Here is a 20,498-nt window from a genome sequence, read left to right on the forward strand (position 1 = left end):
AATTGAATTTTAAAAATTGATAATTTATATCCATTTAAGTTTTATACATTTCATCTCTTTCACCTCTAATAATTGGAATCATTGCCATATCTTTCTTTTACTTTAAGCACATATGTATAAGGGAACACACAAGAAGCTGAGTATCCATTGGCAATGATATTTAATGAAAAGTATTCATTATTAGAAAGTTATTAGCTATTAGGTCTCTGGGCATATTTTAATATATGAACATTATAGGTTCTAAAAAGTCTGTCTAAAAAAAGTCTAAAAAGTGTGTGTGTGTGTGTGTGTGTGTGTGTGTGTGTATCTATACCTAGAGACTGCTAAACAAAGGCTCTCAGCATTGGCTACCAGGCTAAGGAGATACCTTAGAGAAGCAGAGGCCAAGAAGATAAATGCCCTGTTCTCCAAAGAACCATCCAAGGTGTACTCCCAACTGTAGTGCAACATCAAAGTAACAGCACAGCCACCAACAGCAGAAACTGGACAGTATTGGAAGAACATATGGGAGAAAGAGATGATACATAACACTAGTGCAAAGTGGCTGCAGGACCTGAGAGCAGACCACAGTAATCTCCCAGAACAGGAACCAGTCACTATCACAGTAGTAGACATTCAACAGCAAGTCAAGAACATGAATTGCTGGACAGCACCTGGCCTGGACATGATCCACACCTACTGGCTAAAGAAACTAACAGCAGTGCATGAATGCCTAGCAGCACAGATGAATCAGCTGCTAGCAGCAGGCTCCCACCCAGACTCGCTAACACAAGGAAGGACAGTGCTGATCATGAACAGCTCCGGCCAACTACCAGCCAATAACGTGCCTCCCCACAACATGGAAAGTCCTATCAGGCATCATAGCCACCAAGCTATAGGACCATATGAGTCAGTACGTGAGCACAGCTCAGAAGGGCATTGGGAACAACACTGAGGCTCAAAACACCAGTTGCTCATAGATAGAGCAGTCAAGGTCTAGACAGACCAATCTGAGCACAGTCTGGATGGACTACAGGAGAACCTATTATTCAATGCCACACACATGGATCTGTGAATGCCTGGTGCTATACAAAGTCAACAGGACACTAAGGGCCTTCCTCAAGAACTCAGTGGGACTGTGGAGGACAGCACTGGAAGTCAACCCAAGACAGCTTGCACAAGTGCCCATCAAGTGTGGTATATACCAAGGTGATGCACTGTCCCTGCTGCTGTTCTGCATAGGCTTGAACTCCCTCAGCCAGATAATCACAAGGACTGGATATGGATACAAATTCTAGAGTGGAACTGCCATCAGCCACCTCCTCTACATGGATGACATCAAGCTGTATGCTAAGAGAGAATGAGACATCAATTTGCTGATCCACCTAACATGGATCTACAGTGAGAACATTGGGATGTCATTTGGATTGGAGAAGTGTGGCCAAATGGTAGTAAACAGAGGGAAGGTAATTAAGATCGAGGGGGTGGAACTATCAGCAGGCCACATAGCAGACATATAGACCACCTACAAGTACCTCGGTATCCCACAGTCAAATGGGAACCACGATGAGGAGGCAAGGAAGACAGTAACATCCAAGTACCACCAAAGGTCCTGAAGAGCCAACTTAAACGAGCCTATTATGCTAGTAAGAAACACAGCCACCCTGGAAGACTTTTATGGGGTCCCCCTAACTAACTTTTTTAGACTGAAGAAGCTGCTTGGACAAGTAGCGAAACATCTCTAACCAAAAAGAAAAGAAGTCCAGTTGCCATGACTCAACCTCCAGACAATTCCACCTGGATGACTGAGAATCTTCCTAAACTCAATGGGAAGAACAAGATCTACACCATCAACATGTATGCCCTGCCAGTCATCAGATATCCTGCCAGTATAGTGAACTGGCCAAAGGAGGACATGGAGGTTGCTGATGCGAAGACTGGGAAGCTCCTCACAATGTACAGAGATTTCCATCCCAAGTCCAACACTCAGAGACTGTACACTAACTGGAAAGAGGGCAGGCAGGGTCTGGTGAGTGTCAAAGCCACTTTCCTAGACAAAACCCAGAGCATCCAGGAGTATATCAGTAAGATGGCTCCCAAAGATGAGCTTCTGAGAAAATGCCTGAGGTAGCAGCAGACATGGGAGGAAGTTCAAGCAGAGGAAGTGCCATGGCAAGACAAGATCCTGCATAGAATGTACCATCGACAGGTAGCTGAGGTGTCTGACTCTGGGAAATCCTATCAGTGTCTGGAAAGGGCTGGACTAAAAGACAGCACTGAGGTACTCATCACAGCAGCACAAGAACAGGAACTAAGCACTCGATCCATAGAAGTAGGGGTCTACCACACTAGATAAGACCCAAGGTGCAGACTGTGCAGAAAGGCCTTAGAGACAATCCAACACATAGTGGCAGGATGTAAAATGCAGACAGGAACAACATACACTGAATGGCACAAGCAAGTAGCTGGCATTGCATACAGGAACATCTGCACAGTGTATGGGCTAGACCCTCCCAACTCCAGATGGGAGATTCCACAGAAGGTCATGGAGAATAACAGGGCTAAGATTCTGTGGGACTTCCAGATCCAGACGGACAGGAAGGTACTGACCAATCAACCAGACATTGTGGTAGTAGACAAGGACCAGAAGACAGTGGTGGTGATAGCTGTAGCAGTACCAAGTGACAGGAACTTCAGGAAAGAGTATGGGAAGCTGGAGAAGTACCAGGGCCTGAAGGAGGAACTAGAGAGGATGTGGAAAGTAAAGGTCAGTGGTGATAGGAGCATTTGGGGCTGTGACTCCTAAGCTGGGAGAGTGGCTCCAGCAGATCCCAGAAACATTAGAGCTCTCTGTCCAGAAGAGTGCAGTGCTAGGAACAGCTAAAACAGGCCTCTGTTTTATTTTTATATGCGTGTGTGTGTGTGTGTGTGTGTGTGTGTGTGTGTAAGTAAGTAAGTAAGTAAGTAAGTAAGAAAATAAATAAATAAATAAATAAATAAATAAATAAATCCCTCCCAGCTACAGATCTCTAGTTGGGAGAAAGCCATGAGAAGAAGAAATCCCACTGCATAAGTGGAAGTTTCTCCTTGAGAATTTATTCTGGAACATCTGACTCAGTTATGAGGCACATGGTATACTTGTCAAGCTTTTTCATCTAGCCCTGCTCAAGATGCCTTCACTTAGTGTGATCTAGCGTCCCCAGATGGTTACTTTTTAAAAAGAAAGTTTTAGGAAGCTAAGGAATTTGAGAGTAGAAAACCGGTTTATTTTTTTAACAAAAGTATGAACATCTAGACGACCACCCAACATTTACATCACACAAGATCATATACAGTTAAAGGAATTGGAATGGGGGGAATCAAACATCGCAACATCTGGAACCCACCATCACAGTGCTATGATGGTAAAAATATAAGTGATCTTTCTAACACCAATTCTAAATACTTTGTGTGCCTTATGCTCAGATTATAAATACACATTATATGTTAAGACATTTTTTCCTCTTCCACTTCCACCGCTATGGGAACAGCAGCCAGTGGGCTACATTGTATGTTCAGCACATGTGACTTCTCATATTGCCATCAAAGTATATTACATAGAGACCTCCCTTCTCCAAAGCACTCAGTGTAGCACTACCGTACATGGCTGTTCAGTTCATCTCTCCTTTTATCATTACAGGAATCCTGTAAGGCAAGTTAGACTGACAATGTAATTGATCTAAAGTCACGCTGGGACTGGATATGAAAAGGAAGCAAGAAGCAAACTTTGTTCTCTCAGGAAATCTAGGGCACTCTGAATTAGAAATCCATGGTGATATTAATACAGTGAATTCCCCCTTGTCTTCAATATGTAAATACTAAGCCTTATATCACAGCAACATTCTTGGTCTCCAGCACTTTCATGAATAATGCTGGAATCTCTGAAGCTTCCCACTAGTTAAATAGGAGGGAAGGGGCCCTTCTGTATAGAATCATCTAAAGACTTACAGTACGTAGATCCTTATTTAAGGGATTTGCACAAAAGCATATTGAAATGGCCAGATTTGGTTCCAGGATGTTGGATTTGTTAGTTTTTCCACATCGGCCATTTTACTTCTATTTCAGATGAAGGTACCAGATAGCATATTCTGAACTGCAGAATGGTGCCAGAGAATCAACATGTCATCATCGGGCCACATTTAAAAAAAACACAAATTGTCAGTGGATGTGTTATAATATGCTTCCCTGCTTCAAAGAAAAAGCCTAAATACAGTAGATCTGCCAGGTGCTAACTTCATGCTGGGCTAAAACAACTCAGCCAGCAATCTGAAAAAGCAACCCCTTTATGTGTACCAGATACGGTATGAATTTTGCCACTGTCCCATAAAGGCACTTTGGTACATCTCCTATGTTAGTGGCTTGATTGCCTCAATCCAGTGAGCTCTTTCAGTCTTGGAACTAGCCTGTATGTAGTAGTGAATGTCATTCTTTGTGATGATTTTGAAGAGGTTGCCCTGCACATTTCCTTTCACTCCTGCAAAGGAAAAAGAAGAAGAAGAAACAACCATTTAATAGGACATAAAGAGAGCCAGTTTGGTGTAGCAGTTAAGGCGTCAGGCTAGAAACGGGGAGACCGTGAGTTCTGGTCCCACCTTAGGTACGAAGCCAGCTGGGTGACCTTGGGCCAGTCACTCCCTCAGCTCTAGGAAGGAGGAGGCAATGGCAATCCGTTTCTGAAAAGCCTTGCCAAGAAAACTGTAGGGACTTGTTCAGTTGCCAGGAGTCAAAAACTGACTCAAAGGCAAACAAACAAATAAAAGACAAAAAGCTGCTGCAGTACCAGCAAACTCTAGAGGGAGAATGTCTGAATAGGATACTGTAGAAAACTCACTGAATCTGCTTTTCTGTACTGCATTGACATGAACTTTGCTCGAGTCATGTACAAATGCTTTCAAAAATGAGACAAAGAGCAACTCAGCAGTGCTTCTTTTCTGAATCTGACTATTATATTCCACCTGGGAAGAAGGTTTTTCAAGTTTTTCATTTCTAAAGAGAAACCACAGCCATTTCCACTGCTCTGATTACCCTTTCCTAAGCTGTTCTGATGATGTCTGATATAGAGAGGTGACAGAGAGAGGGGCTGGCCTTTTACCTTTTGGACTTCTTTTGCTACCGCTTTCAGAAGGGTGCATATATGTTCATGTGGGTGTGCATATGTTCATGCATGATAGGGCCAAAGCTGGAGGGAGTTGGATGTGGAGCCCTCATATTTTATGCAGCCCCCACTCCCTTCTTCTCCCATTGTTCAAGAACTGGCCCTAGCAGACAATTTGACGTATCAGATGTGCTCTAGGAGCTCTTCATCACAAGCGTTCCTTAGTGGAAACTAGGCCTTGATGGGCGATAAAAAGAGCCGTTGGCAAAAACCTGATTCTATTTTCTCTCATGTGTTTTGTGACTGCCCTGTATTTTGCAGTACAGAAAACAGTGGGATAAGACTTTGTAACTCATGGCTTGGAGATGAGACAAGGTCAGCATAATGGGAGGGGGTAACACAGGCTTGCCTGGTCATTCTGATGCCCCTGCAAATAACAAAGGACAACTTTATCAATAAACAAACAAACCAAAAAAAACGATCAAAAGGCCCGTAATAGTAAGAATGGATCTTGCAAGGTGATAACTTGCCTGTTGGGACCCCATTGTCTTCCAGTGCTGAGACAAGGCAACCACGGAGAGAAAATCCCCCAACTGGTTTGTTATCTTCCTATGGGAGAAAAAAGTGGTCCGATGTGAGTAAAGTAAATAATCTGTTACATTCCCTCCAACAAATTTGAGACAAGCAAGGAAAGCCTGACTTGTCTGAGCCTGTCTCTATTTAAGGAGATGCTCTACAGTCTTTTCCTAATTGTTGACCTATTTAAAGAGGCAGTGCCAAAGTAGCTATGTTTGCATGACCTGCTAAGCCACAGTAATGTTAGGGAGCATATGGACACTGCCATCTAAGCTCTGCATAGGTGATTTATGACATCCTAAAGTGGTTGCCGTTGTCAACTTGCAGAAACTAGAATTGGAAAGCAATGACAATGCTTTGTTTCAGATTTTAGTTTCCACAAGCTGAGGATGGCAGCTGCTTTAGGTATGCATGACACATTACACCTTAGGTAAATCTTCACACTTGATTAAAGGGTTTCAACAACTTGGGGATTAAATGGCACTTTCACAAACACTTTACACTGCCTGAAGGCTATACTGCCAGTGATTCTATCTGCCAATCCTTTGAAAAGCAGTCTGAAGACAGTCTGGAAACTAGCAGCTTCTCTTCTGCTGACTCACAATACTGAGAACAAGTAGCAAAGAATCACAGCCATGCCCTGAACTATCATTATGGTCCTAGAGAAAGAAAAATTCTTACCACCTGTGCAGAAGGAATGTTAAAAATTCCTTAGGTTCCTCTCCCCATCCTACTCCAAATTTGATGTGTTGTGTAACTATTTTATCATATACAAAAACTTGGAGTAGTTCCTATGTGGGGGGGGGGGGCTGCAGAGCTGTCAGTCTTCTTTTCTCTTTGAAAGACCTGTTAGGGCCAGCTGATGGCTAAGAACCAGAAGTTGGGGCAAGGCAAGACTTCCTGCAAGGGGGTCTGTCCACAAACAACACAGAGCTGCAGTATTTCAAAGGCATGACTACAGGTAGACCTCACTTAACGACCACAACTGGGACCAGCAACTCCATTGCTAAGCAACGTGGTTTCTAAGCAAGATATCACATGACTGCAACGGACTTATGACCTCACTTCTGCCACGGTTGTTAAGCAAATCACCGTGGTCATTATGTGAGGCATCATGTGACTGCAACTTGCAATTTTACTGCTGGCTTCTCCATTGGCTCTGCTTGTTGGAAGCCAGCTGTGAAGCACACAAATGGTGATCACGTGACTGAGGGAATGCTGCGACAGTCGTGAGTACAAGGACTGGTTGTAAAGTTACTTTTTCAGTGCCGTTGTAACTTTGAACAGTCACTAAACAGGGCAGTTGTTAAGTGAGGACTACCTGTAGTTTACTATAGCTTCAAACAACCATAGGTGAGCTAAACTAAATTTGCTCAGATCTCAAACCCAAGCAACAAAATGGAATTACAGACTTCCAGAAATGGTTTCAAACCTATCTGGAACCCTCAGATGGAAGTGTCCTCTGTGTGTCATGTAAACACAGCTTATATATACATACATCTTTTTAACAAAATGGATGAATAAGGATGTAGAACTCTAAGCTGAGGAATACCAAAAGGCACCTTATATCAAGTCTGACTATTTTTCTGCTGAATCAATTTTCACTCTCTAATTAGTGTACAAAAGAGGGCAGGGCTCCTCTATGTATTATATCTGCATATGAGGGAAAAAAACCCTTGGCCAGGTATGTATCAGGGGCGCAACTTCTCACATCCCAAAGCCTAAACGTGTTATTTTTTTCAAAAACAGAAAACAATAGCCATAAGATATATCTATTCCCAAAGCAAATGCATTACATGAGATTACTTTCTGGATTCGGTATCCATCTTATTGGCACATGGACTTCCAACTGATAGGGAAGCGAAGTACAGCGTAGTGCAAACTACACAACGTGCACTATAGGTACTGTGGGTTATTTAGGATCCAGTAGGAAGCGAGTTCAAAGGATCTGCCCTTAGCCTTACAAAAATCCATGCAGAATTCATTCCCCTTGCCCACTAACAACAGAGTCCTAAAGTGGGGTGGGAGGGGAAGATGCTCCCCAGAGGTACACATGCAGGGAGTTTCAAGTATTGGAATGCCATTGTCTCACCTTTGTGGGGTCATAATAGTGTAGGAAAGCGGGATCAGACCTCAGGACAAAGCGCCTCACTTTCCAGTTCTTCCTCTTGTGCCCCTGAAAATTGGAAAATAAATCCAACGTTCTTTCTTCAAAATACAGATCTTCTGTAATTGTCAGTAGTAGAGTGAGAATATTGAATTATCTGTTTACTACCTTTTATCATTGCAGAAGCAGCCGTAGGAGGGAGGACAAGCTGAGAGATAATACAGGTAGTCCTTGCTTAATGACCACTCATTCAGTGACTATTCAAAGTTACAACAACATTGAAAAAAGGGTACTTGCACCTGGTCTCCAAAGTTATGGCCGTTGGAATGCCCCTGCAGTCATGTGATCAAAATTCAGGCACTTGGCAGCCCGCTCACATTTATCACTGCAGAGTGCACTTCAGCATCCCCACCTGCCTATCTCCCCCCATCTCTGACCTTTTGGCCCCCTGCACTCCGTGGCCCCTGCCACCCTGCCGCCCCCAGCTGACCTTTGCATCTTCTTGCTCCCACTGCTGACAAAGTGTGCCTGGCCATGTGAGGCCTTCTTCTTGAGGTCGCATGTGGCAGTTACCTTGCAAGACCTCGGAAAGAAGGCCTCCCACAGCCAGCAGCTGCCTCATGAAGAACCAGGCCAGGCGTGCTTCATCAGCAGTGGGAGCAACAACACGGTGAAAGTCAGTTAGGGTTGGAGGAGCACAGGGCTGCAGAGGGCAGCTGCATCTGGGTCTTCATGCTGCGGTGTTGGGCTTGGGGCGGCTGGGTTTTTGCACCAGACCATGGAAGCCACTTGTGCACCCTCCTGCCCCCAGCAATAGCCACCCCAGCCCATGACCTCCTTGCAACTTCCTGCTGGCTTCCCCAATTAACTTTGCTTGTTGGAAGCTAGCAGGAAGTTGCAAGGTCCTCACCTAACAACCCATGATTCTCACTTAACAATGGCAACAGGGATTGCCAGGATTGCCATTGCTAAGTGATGTGGTCACATGGATGTCGCACTGTACAACTGCATTGCTTAGCAACCAAAATTCTGATCCCAATTATTGTTGTTAACTGAGGACTGCCTCTATTTTGTCCAAGCAAACTGCAGACCTGGCTCACACATAACGTTAAGCTACGTTTGCTCAGCTCTTGTCAGGTTCAGCCCAAAGAACTCCACGAGACAATACAGATACAATTCTGTTGCGTTTATTAGCTTCCACCTCAAAGACAGAAATCTCTCCAGACTGAATCTAAACTTCCCAAGCCAGCAAGCGAAAACATTGTGAATTCCTTAGGGTGGTACCAGTCTCATCTTCTTAACCTTCCCACGCTCCTGTTGGGGGCTAAGGAAATGCTTATCTCCCCGAGCGCAGCCTTCATCAAACCATTCCATCACAGCTCTGGCTTAATGATTAATACTCCTGGTGGGGTTTACACGACATGCTAAGCTATAAACTATGTTTTAGAATTCACAGTAGAAGGGCTTATAGTAGTATGTTCTGCTGATATTGAAACCAGATTGCAAAGATATTAAACTTATCTGTCCTGGAACAGGCAATATTTTCCACTACAGGTAGTCCTCAACTTACAACCACAATTGGGACCAGAACTTCCATCGCTAATTTATGTGGTTGTTAAGTGAGTCAAATCCGATTTTATTACCTTTTTTTCTGTGAACATTAAACAAATCACACGGTTGTTAAGTGAATTTAGCTTCTCCCATTGACTTTGCTTGTTGGAAGCCCCCTTGGGAAGGTTGCAAATGATGATCACATGAACCCAGGACACTACAACTGTCATAAATACATGCCAGTTGCCAACCACCTGAATTTTGATCACATGACTGTGGGGATGGTGCAATGGTAAGTACAAGGACTAGCCATAAGTCACTTTTTTCAGCACTGTTGTAACTTCAAATTGTTGTTAAATGAATGGTCGTAAGTTGAGGACTACCTGTAATCAAAGGATGAAGCAATATGTTCTTCTTGGGCACATATTTTATGATATTTTACAATAATATTTTGTATCTAATACAGTATTATATGGTTTGGGTTTTGGGTTTCTTTTGTAAACCAGTAACTATACGTTTAATATGTAAGGTAGATGTTCTTGTTTGTTTTTCTTTTTTTCCTTTTCCTTTTCCTGTTTTTTTTAATCATTTTTATTTTTATGGATTGTTACTTTAATTTTATTATTGTTGGGTATTTTGACACTTTGCTTACATTTTGTACTCCTTTAAAATAAAGAATAAATTTTAATTTTAAAAGATATATTAATTAAACCCAGACTGAAGTCTTCACTGGAAATAGTATTATGGCTTGCCAATATTGATATCAACTTCCTTTCCTAATGCAAGTATAGTATATAATGCCGTACTAATTTCTCTCTGATTAGCAATCTTATGTTTGACCACAATGAACACAATGTGAGATTATTTCAGAGCATAGAGTTGGTTTTGCTTTGAACAGAAAGTTCCTCATGCGTCAGAACAAGGTGTGTTTACTGCGTACACTGCATTTATTTAGACATGTTACCATAACCTACTGATTTCACTGCGACAGAAGAGATGCCATAGATGATATGAATGAGAAATATTCAGTATATTGAAGTTTGTGAGGAAACACCATAATCCTCAAATTTGTTTGAATGAGTATAGATCAGGGATGCTTAAAATTTTCAAAGGCCTTTGCATTTCCCAAACTGATGGCCAAAGTCACAATAAAAATAGTTGATTTTATTTAATTACATTTAACAAAAATGAAGCATCATTAAATATGATTACTCTCCAGCTGTGTATTGAATAATTTCCCCCTTCTGTCATATTACAAATTATAATTTGTTAATACATTTTGGTGGTTCATGAGGGCCACTGCCAAGCTTTCAGGAGCCACATGTGATCCTAGGGCCTCTTGCTGTGCGCTCAGGTGTGGACTGTGCTGTGTAGAAAGAACATTTTGCCATGCCAGAAACAAGACAACAATGACTGGGTGGCATTTCCTGTATCAGACTGAGAGGAAAGCTATGTATATGTCTCAGTTCATCAAGTCACATACTATGGATGGAAGACTGATTGTCTATATTCTCCATTCTTAACACATGCTTTTAACAGAAACTTAGCATGAAGAGTTTCAGTTAGTTACCAGCTAATTGGAACTCTTGTTCTTGTACTGGTTAATCTGCTAACTGTATATTAATTAAATTGTGTGGATTTCCTATTAAAATGCCATTTTTCCCCCGAAAAAGAGCTTTAAAAGATACCAGTAAAATATTCTCCCATCTGCATTCCATTCTTAGCTTGAGATTATGATCCAGAAGTCATGGTTACCTGTTTTATCAAAAAGCCTTGCTTCAGAATTGTGCCACTCAGTTCAAGTATGTTAATATTAAGCTGTTCTTTAGTATAAACTTTTTTCTTATAGCTTTCAGCCTGCAGTAAAAACAAAACAAACACAAAAACAGGTATTGTACTGTGATACTAAAGAATCGGTACAAGATTTACACATATTTATTTCATTCTTCAGCATGATTTTTTTCATTCACTTTTACAAACTTCCATCTCCAAACTCCTCCTCCTCCTCCTCCTCCTCCAATCAGCCATCCACCATTTTAATTATTTGCAAAGCATCACTCACAGTGCATTCTGGGAAATTCAAATGGCAGGCCAACCCAGAACTGGCTGTTGCAGGCTGCTTGGCTGCTGTTGCTATCTTCACCTGAAGGTAAGCAGCTAGCTTATTAATGTAAGATGGTGCCCACCAGGAGGGATTTTGCAGTGCTTAGTTGGTGGGGTGTTATTGCTGAAGCAGATCCTGACAAGCAGTCATGGTAACAGAAATGTACAACCCAAGGATGGGTTTCATCCTTGTTAGAAGAGCACTGTTCTCCAGTGTTATATTTACATCCAAAGTCTTACTATGTAGGCTTGTTCACACCTATGCAAAGTCCAACTAGTATCATAATCTTAGATAAAAGCATTGAAAGCTTTAGAAAGAACAAGTTATCTTTCAAGCTTTTATCATTTGCTTGCCTATTTTTTTTTATTGGACTCTAAAAAATAAATATATACAGCACCCTTTTGAACGTCATCAGTAGAAAGGATATTCAACTTGCAGAGTTTGCATCACTTACAAATGTATATAAGGCAGTAGAGTCATCTAAAAATTGCTCAGCCAAATCTCCATTCCTCATGGCTTCAGTGCTGCGGAGTCCCACAGGTTTAATGAAATTTTCATCCATCAGCACAGAGGCCAGTGTGACTGCTTCAAGCCGGGAAGCTGAAAAACTATTGGAAATCAACCAATCTACCAGTATGGAGCCTGAAAGGAAGAAGAGTTAATCAGACAAGCAAGAACCATTCACAGTCATCTGATCTCCAAGACAAGTAGAAGGAGAGACAATGATACTGTCTCCTTCTGATAAATTTAAAAAAATATTTAAAAAGTTATCACTGAGCCCTTTGAAGATTTACTTATGTATTAAAACCTTTCAGGATAAATTTAACTCTTTTCTTCCTGAAAGGCTTGGATGGAAGCAAACTAGGTAACACTGGGGATATATGGTTGCTGCCAACATGCATTTCCCAAGAAATGTCTAGTAAAAAACAGAAGAAGGTATCAGGTGGACACTCTTAAGAGCAACTTCTGGGTCCATCATTCAAAAATATCCTTCAATATCTCCAATCTTAAAATATTTTGCTCTATTCTGTATTAGTAAGTCAAATGTAAGTGTTCTTCCTCTTTAATTGTAATCTTTAGTTCCTTCTAGTTCCCTCTAGTATCCAACCTTCAACATCCCATCCTGTGATGGACTGGAATGGTGGGAGAGGAGTAAAGAATGTGCTCTCATCTCCAGAGGACCGAGGAAGAGATAAGCGGAGGAAATTGGCACCTCCCTAAGAAATCCCATTGGTGTGAACTGACTGAGCCTGGGAACTGGGCTTCAGTCTGGGAAGATTCTTGTAAATGGGTTGTAGCTAATAAACCTTGCTGGATAATTTCTGTATGGTCTCCTGGATTTCCTTGGGCTAGGCCTGACACATCCATTTTTTAAGAATTCAAAACAAAAGTATTTTCCCACGGGAAGGATTCTTATAATTAATTCCAAAATATTATTTCAAATCCTTAGTTCATTTGTAACTTTCCAAAATCAAACTTTTAATCACCCTTTTGCTGTTTATTCCAAATATATATAATGCTTTTCAGCTATTAGGAACCTTTGGATCAACAAGTCTGAAAACACCAGGTGGGTGTTTTCTTTAAACTTTAATTAAAACTTCTTTCACTAAGAATTGGAGGAAACCCACCTGGTGTTTTCAGACTTGTTGATCCAAAGGTTCCTAATAACTGAAAAGCAGTTAACAAGCAAGTTCTGAAACTGATTAGAAAAGGAAGTATGCAAACCCAGTGTCCCTTTGAAGGCACTGTGGTTTGAACAAGATGGCTATTCCTTTGTCTCTCAGAGCTCCAAACCCACCAAAGGCCACTGTCTTGCAGTCTCCTTGCAAGGAGCAACTGTATGGAACACTTGTGGGTATCTCAAGTCCTCTCCTTGCTCAGAGAGGAATTGGAAAGAACCAGTCTGCTTGCCGGTCTTCATTGCACTGCAGTCAGAGCTGTCTTCAGTTCGCCATTTCTTCCTTGGAAGTCCCTAGTCTTAGATTATCTTTGACTGAATACACTGGTTGTAAAGTAGCCCAACCTTTACACACAGTGAGTTTCATAATTGAGTAGGGAGATGAACCTGAATCTCTCTGATTCTAGTCTAGCACTCCAACCACTAAATATACTTGCTCTGGTATCTTCACCTCTAAAGGATATTTCCATCCAATTTCTGAAATGTGCCACCTGCTTTTTGCAAGCAGTGGGACAAAAGGAACTGAAGATACATTCTTTATTATTTTTCACATACCAGAGCTCAGTTCCGATAATGAAAACGTCCTGAAAATGTATTCTACCAGATGACAATTTCTCTATACCGGAGCATATTGGAGAACAAAGATGGTGACGTGTACCTGTAAAGCTTTCTTTATACAAGCTGCCTTGTCCTGTGTTGGGTGTTATCTTGATTCCACTGCTGCTGTCATACATTTTGTCTACAATATGACTGGAGAAAAAAATCAAGAGATGGTCAACGATAAGCAAACAGATGAACCAGTTTTGTGAAGTTACCCACATTCCATTGTTTCCAGATAATAGCATGTTTTGAATCCAAAAATATTCAAAGCATGTTTGGAATCCAGTTCTGCTTACATGCGAGTGGAAATCATCCATTTCTCCCAAGAAATGGCCACCCACTACTGCCAGCAGTCATTATCTGTGCTTCATTATATCACATTCCAAAATTTCATGATACAGTATGGAAGACTAGGCTGGATTCATAAGTGGGTAATGCCAAGTTCCAGAGGAAATGCATCAGGGAATCTTGAATGCATGTACAGAGGAGGTGGGAAACCTGTAGCCTTCCAGATGTGGTTGAGCTACAATATCAAGCATCCCTTGCCACTGGCCTGGAAAGCTGGAGCTGCGGAGATGTTTGGTTCAGTGACAAGAACCACAGGTTTCCCATTCCCAACACACAAAAAGTGGTGCTCGCTGTTTTCAGTACAACCCAGCAGCATTCAAAAACAGATTGAGAACTTATTTACCACGTACTTCAGGCTGATATTTGCAGGAAGTTTGAAGGAGTTTCTCATGAGATGAAGTTGCTGAACTTGCACTGGATTGCCAGCATGAATAGCACCAGTTATATCCAACGCCCAAATGTCACGCTCTTCTCGAGAGCAACAGTCAAGGAAATAGTCTGTGTTGGTTTTTGTCTTTAGCTTAATAACTAACTGCAAAAGAACAGCATAAGAAGCAGTGTTTACAGGAATGGCCCCCAAAGGAATGTGCCTTACAGCACTCATGTATTTGTTTTACCCAACTGAGAATTATGTTGCATGCTAAAGCAGGACACCCCCACGCCATTAAATAAATTAGCCAAATAAGGAGCAAGAGAGAGATCATAAAAAACAGATGGGATACCATGCATCCCCATATCAAGAGGATGAAAAGCTCATCAGATTCGAGGAACTTCATTTATATTAACATACAGATTTTAGTGTCACTTTCAGCTGGATCTAAAAGAGAGAATGATTTCAATGGTTCCTTCCCTGCACCTGACTTGCAGGCTTGAAAACAACCACTGCTAAGCTACTGAAAACTTACCAGGTTGTCTGCCTGTGTTTTCCATTTTACTAATCAGAAAAAGCAAGCCTGACTTATCCAGCAGATTGTGCCATGTAGAAGTTGCAGGCAAGCAACACATGTCTAAGCTAACCAACAGGCAATAGCCTGATGCTCATGGATTGGGGGGAATGTACATTAAAGTTGGGTTAGATTAGGTCAATTAGATTAGGCCATCAAATCCAACCACCAGAGTAAGTGCAGGAACCTAAATTAAAGCATGTCATGTCTAATGACTAAAGAGCGGTTGGTTACATGGTTTGGGTTTGCTAGGTTAGAATTATAATAGAGTTGGAAGTGCTCACTGGAGAATGCCGGAGAGATACATACAGTGGGGCAAAAAAGTATTTAGTCAGCCACCAATTGTGCAAGTTCTCCCACTTAAAAAGATGAGAGAGGCCTGTAATTTCCATCATAGGTATACCTCAACTATGAGAGACAAAATGGGGAAAAAAATCCAGAAAATCACATTGTCTGATTTTTAAAGAATTTATTTGCAAATCATGGTGGAAAATAAGTATTTGCTCACCTACAAACAAGCAAGATGTCTAGCTCTCACAGACCTTTAACTACTTCTTTAAGAGGCTCCTCTGTCCTCCACTCGTTACCTGTAGTAATGGCACCTGTTTGACCTTGTTATCGGTATAAAAGACACCTGTCCACAACCTCAGTCACACTCCAAACTCCACTATGGCCAAGACCAAAGAGCTGTTGAAGGACACCAGAAACAAAATTGTAGACCTGCACCAGGCTGGGAAGACTGAATCTGCAATAGGCAAGCAGCTTGGTGTGAAGAAATCAACTGTGGGAGCAATAATTAGAAAATGGAAGACATACAAGACCACTGATAATCTCCCTTGATCTGGGGCTCCACGCAAGATCTCACCCCGTGGGATCAAAATGATCACAAGAACGGTGAGCAAAAATCCCAGAACCACACGGGGGGACCTAGTGAATGACCTGCAGAGAGCTGGGACCAAAGTTAGAAAGGCTACCATCAGTAACACACTATGGTGCCAGGGACTCAAATCCTGCAGTGCCAGATGTGTCCCCCTGCTTAAGCCAGTACATGTCCGGGCCCGTCTGAAGTTTGCTAGAGAGCATTTGGATGATCCAGAAGAGGATTGGGAGAATGTCATATGGTCAGATGAAACCAAAGTAGAACGTTTTGGTCTAAACTCAACTCGTCGTGTTTGGAGGAGAGAGAATGCTGAGTTGCATCCAAAGAACACCATACCTACTGTGAAGCATGGGGGTGGAAACATCATGCTTTGGGGCTGTTTTTCTGCAAAGGGACCAGGACGACTGATCCGTGTAAAGGAAAGAATGAATGGGGCCATGTATTGTGAGATTTTGAGTGAACACCTCCTTCCATCAGCAAGGGCATTGAAGATGAAACGTGGCTGGGTCTTTCAGCATGACAATGATCCCAAACACACCACCCGGGCAACGAAGGAGTGGCTTTGTAAGAAGCATTTTAAGGTCCTGGAGTGGCCTAGCCAGTCTCCAGATCTCAACCCCATGGAAAAGCTTTGGAGGGAGTTGAAAGTCCGTGTTGCCCAGTGACAGCCCCAAAACGTCACTGCTCTAGAGGAGATCTGCATGGAGGAATGGGCCAAAATACCAGCAACAGTGTGTGAAAACCTTGTGAAGACTTACAGAAAACGTTTGACTTCTGTCATTGCCAACAAAGGATATATAACAAAGTACGGAGATGAACTTTTGATATTGACCAAATACTTATTTTCCACCATGATTTGCAAATAAATTCTTTAAAAATCAGACAATGTGATTTTCTGGATTTTTTCCCCATTTTGTCTCTCATAGTTGAGGTATACCTATGATGAAAATTACAGGCCTCTCTCATCTTTTTAAGTGGGAGAACTTGCACAATTGATGGCTGACTAAATACTTTTTTGCCCCACTGTATCTAGCCTCTGCTTCAACACATCCAATGAAACAGAGTTCATCACTGCTGGGAGTAACTGTTCTCAGCTGAACTGTTCCAACTGTTAGAAAGGTTTTTCTTTTTTTCTGACTTGCCCATTCACTTTTTTTCCTGCCATACTATAAACTCCTTCTTAGAGCTATAAAAGTCACTATGGAGTTACTGTATAAAGGGATCTCCCAGTGTCTTCTGGGGAGTCCTCTTTGAAAAGTAGCTTTCTCAGAATATTAGGCCAACTCATTCCCAAAACCTGCATTGTTCTCTTCTCTAATTGGTTTCTCTCACTTTAAAGTCAACACAATAATCAGAGAAATAAGCAAAGAATCTAACATGGGACATACCGGCCTGTTCTCATATTCCAAACATGGGCAAGTAATTGTACAGCCGTCCAGAAAAATCCTGCCCCTTGGAGAAGGCTCCTGCTTTCCTCCCACCACTTTATAATACAGCAGCCTGTCCTGGAGAAGAACAAACCACCTTGTTTTCCAATTAGGGACAACGTGACCCTGCAAACAATAAAGAAGCAAATAATAGTGGTTTCCGAAGCAGCTTAAAAGCAGCTTTATCTGTTACAGAGTTGTACAAAGCAATACCTTTACTCATTCTAACTCATAACTTATTTCATTATGAATAGGTTTTTGATTGGTAGAACTTTGAACAAAATCCTAATCACCAGGGCTATTACATTATTTTTAACTTTTCCCTTTATGCTTCTATTATACAGTTGGAAATACCCCATGGGTGCAATATGAGACCCGTGTCTTAGAAAACCAATCCTAAAACTGAAATTTAAATTGAGATGATTTGAATTTTATACACACACACAAATACACACACTCATAAAAGGAATCACAAATGTTCATTAAAACTATAGCATAAATATAACCAATGCTGCCCCACTCACATTTGCTAAAGCCCAATCCATACTGCTTTTTAAAAAAAAATACTTTCAGGTCTAGTCTTGATTCCAGGTGATTGTCTGGACAAGTCCCTGCAGTTTTCTTGGCAACATTTTTTAAAGAATGGTTTGCTATTGCCTTCTTCCTATTGCTGAGAGTGAGTAACTGGCCCAAAGTCAGCCAGTTGGCTTCCTGCCTATGGTGGGACTAGAACTCATGGTCTCCCATCTTCTAGCCTGGCATCTTTAACAACCACATCAAACTGTTTCTCTACTGTTCTTACCAGTGATGTATTTTACAATACTTGAGTTAAATACACAATGATTTGAGTTAAATACACAATGGTTCAAGTTCATTACACAATACTGCTTATACAGTGTTATACAATAATCCTGTTCCGGCTTACATACAAATTTGACTTAAGGACAGATCTTGGGAATGGAACTCGTTCTTAAACTGAGGACTACCTCTACAAACTAAAAGGTACTTTTAGGTACTGCTTTCTGAAAGAAAAAAGCAACCAGCCCAAATTCAATAAAAATCAGGTGGAGATGTCTTTAATCTGTTAGAGAATACTTTCAGATAAAATATTGATGGTGCAATTGCCCTGCCATATTAATGGAATTTCACCAACAGTCCAGATGATAATATCATTTGTGAAATTAGCCCATGTTTCCTCATTGTTACATCCATTGTTTAACAAACAAAACAAAAATCCCAAACCCCATCCTTGTAAAGAGAGAAGTACATCTGATTGGTTTTCCTTTCTTCATTCCTTGCTGTGCTGTTCTTTCAGAACCTCAAGGGCAGTGTGAAAGGGGCTGAAGAAGCCTTGGGAGAGGAAGGAATTGCTTTGGAAGCAGAAATGCAAAATAAACAAGGCAAGAAAGGAGTGGCACCTCCAGAACCTCATCCACCATCATCAGGAACAGCTCCTCCCGCTGTACTTTAGGCATGCATATACCTGCTGAAAAATTGCACTGTTGTGCAGGGGTACAAGTGCTTCATTGTATAACCACCAACAGAACAACACTGTACAACAGAAGTCCTCTGGCTGGAAGCATATTGTCCTTTTAATTCTCACGGGATGGTTTATGGCTGAAAACCATGCAGCACTGGGAAAAGCCAGCCTGTTTATAAATGGATCACAGTATTATTTGGACCTTCCATAAAGCTCTGAGTAATAATTAAGTTCTTACATTATACCACCACGTGTGATTTCACAGAATGCTTCTATTGTATAATCCTGCCCGATTGACAGAATTTTATTTTGAGATGGAAGGTGTTCAGACACAGATCAGATCATCCTTCAGCTGTAATCTTTTCTTATTTTCTTTTTTCTTTTCTCAAAAAGCTGCTGGGCACTAAAAATGCTCTAATCTACCGTGCCTTTCATTTGGTAGCGCTAGGCACCATCTGCATAGATCTCATAATGCAGGAATCTAAAGTATTATGCTGTTCCAGTGGAAAATTGTTTCCATGCCAGGGAATTATGATCAAATATCATAAAATGCCACTATTGAAAGAAACTTCCAGGACATTCTATTGCAGGTTTCAAAGTGACCATTTTGAGAAAAAAAATGAGACTTTAACAGCACCTTTAAGTGAGGAGTTGCTGAACTCAACATATATCAAAAGGTTTCAAGTTAACTTAAAAGGTCTCAACAAACAAGATGCATTTTTCCTACATTACAATTGTTAATTGATAAGGTGCTTGGGAGCTGTCTCTTATGTAACCTGCATCTGCATAACCAACCTGTCCTTCCCTCCCCCCATTCCATCATCTGAATTTAAATCCTGTATCAGTTTAGCCGCATTCTGCATTTGTTGAAGTGAGCTGCAGCTGACAAAAGCTTATGCCTTTTATTAAATGTGTGAGCTGGAAAAGGTGTTACCAGACTCCTTCTGATTTTTTGCTGCCATAGATTAACACAGCTGTCCTCCTGCCACACCTATTGAAAAGGTGCAATACTGAGCTTCAAACAGCTCATTAGAATACTTGCTACCTCATGCCCATTGGGGATTAAAGCAAAAAACCAGGATTATCTAAAGAAAAATGCTACATTTCTAAAAATGTAAAAGTCAACTGAACATCCACTTAAAAAGCAGCAGGCCAAGGGTCATTCATCTGGAAGCAGCCTAAGAAAGTGAATTTGAAAAATGGTATGCAAGGCTAAAAACTGAATGTCCAACTCTAAACAATGGGATAGAAGGGATAGAAAAGAGTAGCAGAAATTTTGCAAGGTATGTTATCCCAATTCAGTTCCTTCACCACTTGCTTACTGACCATGGGAGTTCTTCCAGGGAACATTTAGTTATTTCTAATATTTATAACTCACTTTCTAGTCAAATGAACATTATTATTTTTTTAAACAAGAGGTTGTAATTAAGTCTACCAGTTAGAGATCACTGAGAGGGAGTCTTACCTTTTTAACTAGAAAGCCCTCTTTAAGAATCCCCCTTCCTTCCTCCATGATGGGCATGCAGCCAAGCGAAGAATGTGCCTGTTGGGAATCTTGCAAGTGGCTGCAAACCGGTTCTTCTGAATATGAGGTTTTAAGAGGCAGACTGACTTTCTTCGCCACCACTTCAGGGTGACGTCTGGTCCCCTCCCTACCCAGGAAAGAGAAAGCAAACACTGAGCTGGCAAG

At 41.4% G+C, this 20,498-nt stretch overlaps 1 protein-coding gene across 1 annotated transcript; it reads right to left on the bottom strand.

Annotated features, from left to right (window-relative positions):
* Nucleotides 1-3,231: 3,231 nt before the first annotated feature.
* PLEK2 (pleckstrin 2) lies at nt 3,232-20,489 on the bottom strand. Its single transcript, XM_007424495.4, has 9 exons — nt 20,274-20,489; nt 17,290-17,454; nt 14,428-14,609; nt 13,788-13,879; nt 11,906-12,093; nt 11,103-11,204; nt 7,782-7,865; nt 5,644-5,722; nt 3,232-4,492 (listed from the first exon to the last, which is right to left on the bottom strand). Exons 1-9 carry the CDS (start codon nt 20,328-20,330, stop codon nt 4,365-4,367), a joined length of 1,077 nt encoding a protein of 358 aa, XP_007424557.1. The 5' UTR covers nt 20,331-20,489; the 3' UTR covers nt 3,232-4,364.
* Nucleotides 20,490-20,498: the final 9 nt, after the last annotated feature.

Source organism: Python bivittatus, unplaced genomic scaffold (genome assembly GCF_059951505.1).
Source record: "Python bivittatus isolate LINGU-HERP-01145 unplaced genomic scaffold, Pbiv_v1 ctg000480_np1212, whole genome shotgun sequence".
NCBI classification, from domain to species: Eukaryota; Metazoa; Chordata; class Lepidosauria; order Squamata; family Pythonidae; genus Python; species Python bivittatus.

Excerpts from the sequence above, each read along its gene's own strand:
- PLEK2 (XM_007424495.4), bottom strand. The coding sequence starts at position 20,330 with ATGCCCATCATGGAGGAAGGAAGGGGGATTCTTAAAGAGGGCTTTCTA. Across the intron at positions 14,610-17,289 it reads TGGAATATGAGAACAGGCCG|TTAGTTATTAAGCTAAAGAC; the intron begins GTATGTCCCATG and ends GTTCTTTTGCAG. Across the intron at positions 5,723-7,781 it reads ACTATTATGACCCCACAAAG|GAAGATAACAAACCAGTTGG; the intron begins GTGAGACAATGG and ends TTTCTCCCATAG.